Source organism: Lutjanus erythropterus, chromosome 4 (assembly GCF_056507025.1).
Source record: "Lutjanus erythropterus isolate fLutEry1 chromosome 4, fLutEry1.hap2, whole genome shotgun sequence".
Taxonomy (NCBI): domain Eukaryota; kingdom Metazoa; phylum Chordata; class Actinopteri; order Lutjaniformes; family Lutjanidae; genus Lutjanus; species Lutjanus erythropterus.
In genome coordinates, this window is record NC_139320.1 from 29227677 (window position 1) to 29238120 (window position 10444).

At 42.1% G+C, this 10444-nt stretch overlaps 1 protein-coding gene across 1 annotated transcript in view; it reads left to right on the forward strand.

Moving 5' to 3' along the window:
* The window catches only part of pak4 (p21 protein (Cdc42/Rac)-activated kinase 4), a 28902-nt gene extending 18963 nt beyond the window's left edge, over window positions 1-9939 (forward strand). The window contains exons 7-11 of the mRNA XM_084717548.1: window positions 280-413; window positions 1138-1264; window positions 7319-7444; window positions 7553-7687; window positions 9761-9939. Coding sequence (XP_084573674.1) covers window positions 280-413; window positions 1138-1264; window positions 7319-7444; window positions 7553-7687; window positions 9761-9916 — 678 coding nt within the window. The 3' untranslated portion in view covers window positions 9917-9939. The remainder of the gene's footprint in view (window positions 1-279; window positions 414-1137; window positions 1265-7318; window positions 7445-7552; window positions 7688-9760) is intronic.
* The last annotated feature ends 505 nt before the right edge of the window (window positions 9940-10444 follow it).

Genomic DNA, 10444 nt, shown 5'->3' on the forward strand with positions numbered 1-10444 from the left:
GAAATGAGAGGTAGTGGAGCACACAGCTCCATTTCACGCTAACAGTAGTCTCTAATTGTCACTTTACATTTTAGATACTTGACTCAGCTTGTGACTGACCAGGCAGCGTTTCAGTTTGTCCAACAGCGTTAATGGTTGTTGATTCAATACAGCATCGACCTTACAGATACATGATCTGGTCTCTCAACCTGCGAGGCCACCTCGTCCTTCTCTCAGGTCTTATGAGTAACTATGACCTGTCTGTGTCTGTGCGTCCATCTGTTTCCTTGGTAACTGAAGGTGGTAATCATGCGGGACTATCACCATGAGAACGTGGTGGAGATGTACAACAGCTACCTGGTGGGAGACGAGCTCTGGGTCGTCATGGAGTTCCTGGAGGGAGGAGCGCTCACTGACATCGTGACACACACCAGGTGACAGAGAGAAACTTTTTGTGTCCTTTCTTGCAGCTTTTAATGGTGTTAACCATTTTGGGTGGATATATAACCTAGTATTCCATGTAATCAGTATTCTCATGTGATTTAAACCTTTTAATTCCTAATGAAGACTTCTTCTTTACCAATACTGCCTCATTATTACACTGGATCCTGTTTTTAATTTCCCTCATTAAATCCCACCAAAACTATTTTCTTCCATAAGGGGGCAGTGTTCCCCATATGTTCTGCACAGAGATAAACTGTGTACCACCCTGATCTGTGTCATTTTACTTTTTTTCACAACAGCAAGCAGTTTTTTATTGATTGATATGACAGTTTTCCAGATTCTGTCAACAGTTCTGGTGTGTTATGGTCTGTGTTTGTGAGTGCTACACATCATCATTTGGCTTCAGGAATGATCAGTTTAAGGGGGCTTTACTGATATGGGAAACAGATGTTTATATTGCCAAAGTGACTGTGAAATAAAAAACTTAAGAAAAAAGAACACAAACACAAGAACTGTGATTTTGCTCGCAACATAAAGGTTTAAAAAACTGATCAGTAGCTTGAAATAAAATAGAAAAAAAGTAGAAATTCAGAAATTATCATGTCTGACTGTGGAGCGAACAGAGAAAAAGCAGTATTAATAAGACTGCAGAAACAGAGGTGGTGAAAGATCTAAACTGACGTATCTCTCTCTGGTGTCTCCTTCCCCCTCCAGGATGAATGAGGAGCAGATAGCGACAGTATGTCTGTCTGTCCTGAAGGCGTTGTCTGTTCTCCACACACAGGGTGTGATCCACAGAGACATCAAGAGCGACTCCATCCTCCTCACTCATGATGGACGGGTATGTTCCACATATACCCCTTTACCATACACATATGCTGGCTTGGCTTGACTCGGTTTGACTCGGCACGTCAGCCCAGTGCGGCAAGGGTTTGAATTTCCATCACAGCAGGGCTCCCCGCTTGAAGGTGCATCTTTTAACTGAGGACGAGCAGCTCTAAAACAGAGGATAAACACTGAACGTCCTGTAAATTCTTGATAATATAAGTCCCATGTTAGTGTTTTATTTAAAAGCTTTCATCATAAACCAGCAAACCCCCCCTTTTTTTTTCATCAGCAATAACTTGATATGACTCCTGGCTGAAAACAAACGTAAACATAAACGGCGACAAAGGAGTGGGACTGAACCTCAAACCACAGAGATTATTTTCTGAAGAACTGAGAGCTCAACAGTCACAGACACTTTTAAAACGATGTCACCGCAGCCCACTTGGAGGTGTGATGGACTCGCTCCAGCCCCACTCCAGAGTAGGGCCGCAGCGTGCAGCTCAGTTCGATAAAAGCGGTAATGGAAATACAAATCAGCGCCACACTGTTTGACAGCCAAAAGTGCCAATACTTTGCACTGCTTTTTTCACCATAGCTCCAGATAAGAGAGGTGCATCTTAGTTCCTTTTAGGAAGGATGTGGCATGTGCAGTTTATAAAAGGCAGAACAATGCTGTAAAAACAAACTATTATTGTAGTGATTGTGAAAACAAAAAAAAAGCTGCCCAGTTACCCAAAATTAATGTAGGACGCTTTTCAAATTGGTTGCAGCACACATCTGGTTTTATATGTCAACCCACAAACACTGTTGCTGAGGCAGCATTTTTTCACAATAAAACCCACAGGTCCTTTTGCACATAGGACATCTTAACAAGTCAGTGCATGGTCTGACTCACGGGATGTACTCTGTGGTATAAGCCTGCCATTGGATGACTTATTTCAGTCAACATCACGGCATCCGCTATCTGCGTTTGACGGTAAACAACATACAACCTCTGAGATAGCAACCTACACGCTAAAGATGGTGCCTGGCACTTGGAACGCTAGTGGTACACAGGTTAACATGCTATCGAGTGTTATCGTTTTTTGCACAACTGAATGCTGTGGGGAGAGGCATGGCTATATGAAACAAGTCATTGCAAGATGAGCACAGGTGTCTTTAATAAAATCATTCATTGATCAGTTCCATTTAAATGATCCAGTGAGCCAGTCTGCACCTTACTAGTGACAGCACATTTAAATTGATTACAGCAATCGTTAATCTTATTAGCTACACCTGTGCCTTTCCTCCTGTGACATGTCAAAATGTCCGCTGTGATAGGACACAGGCTTATGGTGTTCACGTGATGGACAGAGAGGTGCTGCAACAACTCAGCTCAGCACTGTAGCCACGGGCAGAACTAAACCCAGTATTATAAGAAAAAAGGAAAAAGCTGGTCGGAAAGAGGGAACTAAACACCGCTCTGCTAACCACTGCTGTAGAGCTGAGGCAGGTGCCAAATCACTTCCTGCCCATTGACATGCATGTTTCTGCTTTCTACAGAAAATGAAACCAACATGGTTGCATAGCAAACCAGGGCAAAATGAGCGGTGTTACAGGCAACATACAGTCCACATACATGTTCTGTTGTCCTTCCTAACAATTAATTTTGTACTGTTTATTTTATCAGTGTGCAGAATGCAGTGATGTGTGGTTCTGAGGGTTCAGTCTCACCATCACCATGTATTTTGACAAGGATGATGAGTTAATGCAAACCTCCTGATAAATGTTGGAGGGCTGCCCCCGACTAAATATTTTCCTGGTCGACTAGTCGTTGCACGTTTATGATATTAATTTAACTATTCAAATATATATTTTTCAGTCCTGAAGCGAGGCACCTGAATGCTAACAGAAAAAAGCTTTAATTATTCTGAATGTGTCTGAACAACCAGGAGGAGACACTTTGTTAGTTTATTTTAAAACTGTGTAACCTCACACGAGTCTCGTTCAAAGCACGAGAATAACTGTCAACTTCACAAAAATAAATACTATCTGGTGGACTTAAGGTCACTTCCTGCCCCATGCTTCCTGTGCCCACCTGGACCTGCGTCTTCATCGTCTTGGGAGTCATAGTCCTGGTTGGAACCACTGTAATGTTAAATCACCTCTGTACTGTATTCCTGGTCATCAAACTGGCCTACATCAGTCTCTGAGGCTGTATCCTAGTCTAACAGGTTCGCTAACTGTGCTACTTAGCTAAAGGCAGCTACAACACAGCAGCAGTGTGCAGGGTTCCACAGTTAAACAAGAGAAAATATCCATGTTTTAGGTGGCAACCCTAAAATGTTGTCAGGGCTTTGGTGTAGTTTGTGAGATCACTAATTTTGTGAATGACTGAGTGAATTTAAAGTCCAGATCAAATGAAAAATGCCTGTTTAACCCTAGTAGATCACATGTCCAGTCAAACTGTGCCCCTATGTAACAAATATAAAAAAAGAATTCTTTGCTTTCTCATATTGAAATCCTATCACGATTGGTGCTGTAAATTAAAATGTGATGTGTGCTTGAACCCGCCAACCAGCGCAAAGCTAAGATTCCCGTGTTAGCTAGCTAGCTAGTAGCAGCATGGAACTGCGTCGTCGTATGGAACCTTGATACTTTCTAAATGCTGTTCCATCTGGACTTTAAGCGAACAAAATGAGTAATTTTCAGCCCGGTGTACCACATCCTGTTACTGATTTCACTCAAGTCAGTCAAACAGCAAGTGCAGATTGAGACGACGCAAGATCCAAGTCTGTTCCTAACGACTGTTATTGTTGTAGTTGTTTGGTAGCAACTGTTGTTAGCCAGTTTCTCTGTACTTGTTAACTCATAGCAGGTTGGATTTGTCTTCCACTTTTTACTTCTCTTAATATTGTAAATGATTTCTGATAACATGGTTAATTAACTTACATTTTGTTTGTTGGGTTGCCTGGTAACTTAGCTGGTAGAAGATTCGCAATGAGTCCTCTGCAGCAGCCGTGGGTTCAACTCCTGCCTACGGCCCGTTGTGGCATCTTCAGCCATCCTATAAAAGATTAATGGCATAAAAGCCCCAAATATATGTATCTCTGTGTGTGTGTGTGTGTGTTTTTTGTTTGTACATTTGCTCACTTTTCTTTTTAAATTAATGAGTTAATACACTTTTTTTTTTTTTGCTGAGTCTCTTCGACCTACATCAACATAGGATATATGTGCAAGTCATACATGTGAAGCTAAGATGATCTAATGTGTAAACCACAGCGTCCTTGATGACAGCTCAGGAGTGTTTGTGGTCTGATGTCTTTATGAGTTGTGGTTTCACTTACCATCTCGGCCTGCAGCAACGTACGCGGCCAGGCAGGTCTCTCCTGCAACACTTAAGTACTTTTTCTGCATCGTCCTGCTCTGTGAGGCAGAAAAAAGTGTCATGTCGCTCTGACAAATGAGTTTCTCAGAGGACGTGTGTGTCAGTAGTTAAAGATGGAAAAAAAAGTATTATCTGTGCACTGATAATATAAAATTAGGAGCATCTCACAGTGTGTAAACTGTTTTGCTTGTGTCCTTTTGTATTCATGCAACAGTTGGATGTGCGTTTATTTGTAAACACTGAAAGATGGTCACACGTTCACGGAGAGAGCTTCGTGCTGGCTGTTGTGGTGGTTTTAGGGCAGGGTTGGGTTTGAGTTACTGCTCGCGATTTGGTTTGACAGGGGAAGCAGGCTTAACCAAGCCTGAAGTGTTTCTCGTCAGTGGGTGTGTTTGTTGTATCTGAATGCACCTGTTTGTTGGGTGATATACAGTATGTGTGCGGGTCTCATTAAAAAAAAAGTAGGTCACGGCTCTGGTATTAGTGTCCAGGTTAGATTTATGTTGAAGCTTTCTTGGTAGATGTTTTTTTCATGTTGTCTGTGAAGCTCAGTCCGTCAGTGGCGACCGTCATGTTACAGTGTCCGCGTGGAAATGTGTGCACTGGTTCTCATAGCAGGTTAGTTTCGTTTCTGTTTTCCGAGCAATCTGAGGCCAGCAGTCGGTCTTGTGGGCAACATCACAAGTTGGCTCTCTGTCTAGATACCCAGTCATGCAAAAATGTTCTCAGAAAGGCGGGTGGATGATAGAGAGGGTGCAGATGTGGGGCAGATTTCACAGGCTGGTAGATAGATAACCAAACTGAGACTTTATTTTCATGCAGCTGAAGCACATCTCAGATATTTGTTTTTTATGGAACTTAGGTTCTTCTGTCCACAATCAAGAGCTGAAATATACTGTTCTCAAAGTATTTATGACAACATGCACTACAGGGTCCAACAATAATGTTTTGCACTGTTGCGATCAGGCAAGTGGGTCAGCAATCTAGTAGTCTGAACAAACACATGCATAAAATGCCACACCGTCTTATCTCATTTTCTGATTCTCAAACAACTTCTTCTGATAATAAAAGACGCTGCTGGCTTATCAGACTTTGTTGACTACTTACATCAAACCTCACAGTGCATCAAATATATCAAGCCATCATTCTCAACCCAAAGTATGTTTTTCTCCAGGATACAATGAATGTTGCAATTCAACTATGAAGCAAACGAGCCTGTCTGTCTGTCTTCATGCAGCACTCTACTGACAATAGGAGACATGGACAGAGCAGAGAGAAGTCTTGCAGAGTAGAGCAGACGTTCTAACGTCACTCACAAAACAATATCTGGAAAATTGTTTAAATAAAATATTTTTTTAGCTATTGCAAGCACTGGTCTGATCTGGCAACTGGCCCGACATAACTTTGTACTGGCCCCGAGCCATCAGGCAACCCTTAGTTCAATTCAGTCTTTATTTGTTTTGCGCCAAATCATAACCGGAGTTATTGCTGGACCCCACACTGAAAATAAATACTTAACTTCACTGTTGGATATTCCCTGAAACTTTTTCTCTTCAGCCCTGTAACAGCATCAGGACAGTTTCTGACTCATTTGGTAAATAAAGTAGGGATGCACTGATACCGGTATCGGCCCGATACTGTCCTCATGTACTCATACTCTTAAATCTACTCTAATAATGACTGCAGTGACTTTGGTAACTGTCCATAAAATTGTTTTCCAGACCATATAAAGCTTAGACAAACTCACACCTGTAGATCGTAGCCACTGTCCAGTAAGTGCTGCTCAGTGTAAACTAGTTGAATGTCTCACCTTATCAATCCAAAGTTCTCCTTGCAGCGGGTATTAAGCACTACAACCTCCCATTATGTACTCTTCTTTATTCTCCTGTTAATCTTCACCAAAACAGCATGTCAGTACAGTGCAGTCAGCTTCACTCTTTAAGGTTCACAGCAGCAGATTATTATGTAACATCATATTTAACGATAGACTTAATTCTGCAAATAATGTGGAATCATTCCTACTGAAATATATTATGTACGCAGTATGCTGCACAGCTTAATAAGGAACACAAAGTAAGGGTTGCAACTAGAGATTATTTTCATAGTTGATTAATCAGTTGAATATTTTCTCAAATAATCAATTAATAGTTGTTTGCCTAAAAATGTCAGAAAATGGTATAAAACGATCAAGATGACGTCCTCAAACATCTTGTTTTGTCCATGACCCAAAGATATTCAGACTTTTTCTTAAGAAATGACTCAAATGATTAATCGATTATCATAATAGTAGGTGATTAATAATTGATTAATAGTAACTTAATACAGATAACCCAAAAATGTTATGTGTAGAATAACCACAGCTACACTATCAGGAAAACAGCAACTACAAATTGAAACATTTAAAAAGTGAGGATCATCTGATAAAAATAAAACGTTTAAAGGTTTGTTTATTTTTAAAAGTCATTGTGAGAACTGTAATGGCATTATAAAGTATTCATACTCAGTCTGGAAAAAAACTAGCACTGGTGCATCTGTAGAATAAAGTGGATGGAGAGAATTATTGTCTTTAACTGCACATACTCCAATGTAATGTGAAAAAAATCATGATTCTGTGGAAAAGCACTCTTGTTCATGTACTCCTGTTTCCTCTTTTCTTCTCTGTCTGCCTCCATCTCTTTGTCTGCCTCATTCTGTCTTCAGGTGAAGCTGTCAGACTTCGGTTTCTGTGCCCAGGTGTCTAAAGAGGTGCAAAGAAGGAAGTCTCTGGTTGGAACACCGTACTGGATGGCACCAGAGCTCATATCCAGACTGCCTTATGGTCCAGAGGTAATGCTTACTCTTTGTTTTCCCCTCTGCATTTTCCTGTTATCTGTCATTTGAATGTCTTCAAAAAAGTTCTTCTACTTGCTGACTGTCTCCTCTCGCTGCGTCCAGGTGGACATCTGGTCTCTGGGTGTCATGGTCATAGAGATGGTGGACGGGGAGCCGCCATATTTCAACGAGCCGCCGCTCAAAGCCATGAAAATGATCCGAGACAACCTGCCTCCCAAACTGAAGAACCTGCACAAGGTAGAAAGACAAAAGCTGAGAGTGACAGAGCATCTTGAGGCTCCATTAGCAGATTGGAGGGATGCGTTCATACCACCAAACACACGCCTGGATTTATTTTGTGGTTTCCTTAAGCTATAACAGCAAATTAAGACGTCTAAACAGTTGTTTGGTTTAATAACATAAACCTAAAGAGGAAGAAAGATGACAGCCTGCAGTGGTTCTTGTTGTTAATGGCGCTTGCACTGAAGACACCTGTGTCATTTTTTTTTATTGCAGCAGTTATGTAGGTGCCCTGAGGTTGAGAAGTTACACACTGCATTACAGGATTGTTGAGGAATCTATGACCTTTCATTGACTTTGTCTTTGAGCAACAGTGACAGCGGTTATCTCTGCCCTGGCACTGAGCCCGGTACACCTGCCACCATCTTGACAAACAATGGTGTGTAGTCCACAAAGGCAAAAAGATAAACAAAGCAGTGGTTAAGCACAAATGTGTGGCATAGAGGGGATTAAGAGAGGAATAATAATACTGTTTCATAGTTTATAATACTAGTCAGGTTTGCTATCCAACCATCAAGCATCTGACAGTGAAAGTTGTTTGGGTGGATTTTTTGTGGTTTATATGTCAAACAAAAAAAGAAAGCGTTTCTAAAATCACGTTTCACATGCACTTTAGAAATCAATTTATTTCTGTCTTTCATCAGAAGCCTGATCTGTTAATGTTAATATTTAACTTTTCTGATTTCATTCCAAAGTCAAATTTGAACTGATGATAAAACAAATATTCTTAAGTTGGTTCCAACAGCTGGAAAACACAAACGGATGCTGTAAGTAAAGTCTGTGTCTCTGTTTCTGCCACCAATTTTTTAGTGCAAATTCTCTGACTACAACTGAAAGTTATTTTTAGTTTGCACTGTCATACATCGCTGAGCAGGTCCCGATATTGAGTCTACAGACGTGGTTCCTCTACAGAGTACGACTTGAGTCTACTCACTACGGAGCCTTGCTGTTCTGATGACAGACAGTATGATGGGATGATGTTCTTGATTCGTCTGTGTGTCGTCAATAAATCATGCCGTGGTATTGCAGGCTCCTGTTTTTAAGTGGAAAAAGAAATTGTGGTCGCCTGTGATGTTCGCAGGACGTCTTGCGTCGCCTGACCAATCAGTCATCTGCAGTGTTTTCATGTCATAGTTTAATATCAGCTCAGCTTGCTTAGAATCCTGATGGAAGTGATACTGAGTAAAGTACTAAGTACTAGATACAATCTGTAATAGAAGGGTAGAAAGGTTAAAAAAAAGCAAAGGCGCAATATGCAGTGGAAATGTGGCTTATGTGGGGGGAAACACCTGAGTACTGATGAAGTTAAGAGAAGTTCATGTGAAAGTGTTATCTGTTTTCACAGTCAGCAAGTCTACAACCACCTGGTTGGTTAAGAATGAACATCTGGTTGTGCGTATCTGATTCACAAGCATAGGCTGCATAATAAATAGTGGACGGGGCATCTGTGACGTCGCCAATAGGTTTCTGAAGGGCTGTTTTGAGGATGACAGAGTGATGCCTCTTGCTGTCACCATCTCAGCTGTGCCTGACCCGGCTAACTCCCGGCTGATCCAAAAATGGGTAAAGAGGTGGATTGTTAGTGGAGCTGAGGCAGCCAAATCTACCTAGTGGCTAGCTGTCTGTGACGTTAACGACCTGTCGTTCAAACGGGCGCACCCTTATTTAATAATAATTTAATATAATTTAAACAGGTGAGTTATATTAAAAGTCACCCCCATGCAGCCGTCATGAACGGGGGAAATTAGTGATAGAGACCAGATCTCTTTTTTTGTACCAGGGGGTAACAAGATTCTGCTGTAAAGTTGGACATTTTAATTGACTCGTTGTAGGTGCCAGCCTCAAGTGGCCATTTAAGGAACAGCAGTTTTTCTTGTTGGCGTCAGTTTTCAGGCCCACGGGTTGCCACAACATTGTCATTTCCCCATTTTATGCCAAAGAGTAATAAATCCTTATTATCCCTTTATAAACCTACAGGTTAGTTAATAATGAACACCTGACTGGCTCTGATGACTTCTCTTCTCCTCCCAGGTCTCCCCTCTGCTGAAGGGCTTCCTGGACAGGATGTTGGTGCGGGACCCGGCCCAGAGGGCCACGGCCAGCGAGATCCTCAAACACCCCTTCCTGGCCAAGGCGGGCCCGCCGTCCTGCATCGTCCCCCTGATGAGGCAGAACAGGATGAGATGAGACACGTGACACTCGGACCTCCAGACTCTGGAGGACAGCGTGTGCAGGTTCAGATGGAACAGAATACTCCTGCACACAGAGGAGGGGCCCTCAGAGGTCAGAGGTCACAGATGAGAGAGGCGTCTGTACTTCTGGCAAAACTCTCAGAGAGAGAGCTGTGAGCTGCGACGTGCGAACCAGGTGTGCAGGAGTATTCTATTTTTCTTATGTGAATCACTGAACTGTGGGGAGTGTATTCCCTTGACAAGAGGCAATAAGGCAGTATGAGTGAGTGTGTGTGTGTGTGTGTGTGTGAGTGAGTGAGTGAGTGAGTGTGTGTGTGTGTGTACATGTATGTGTGTGATCATATGTTGCCAACACTGTTGATCACGGTGTTTCGTGGCTCATGCGTGCGTGTGTGTATGTGAGAGCTCTCTCTTTGGGAGAGAAGAGCAAAGAAGCCACAACTTGCCCGTCGAGTGATTTTATCCGATCTCACATTTTTGTTGTAACTGAAGGGCCTGACCTGGAAAACTTAAGGACTGTGGC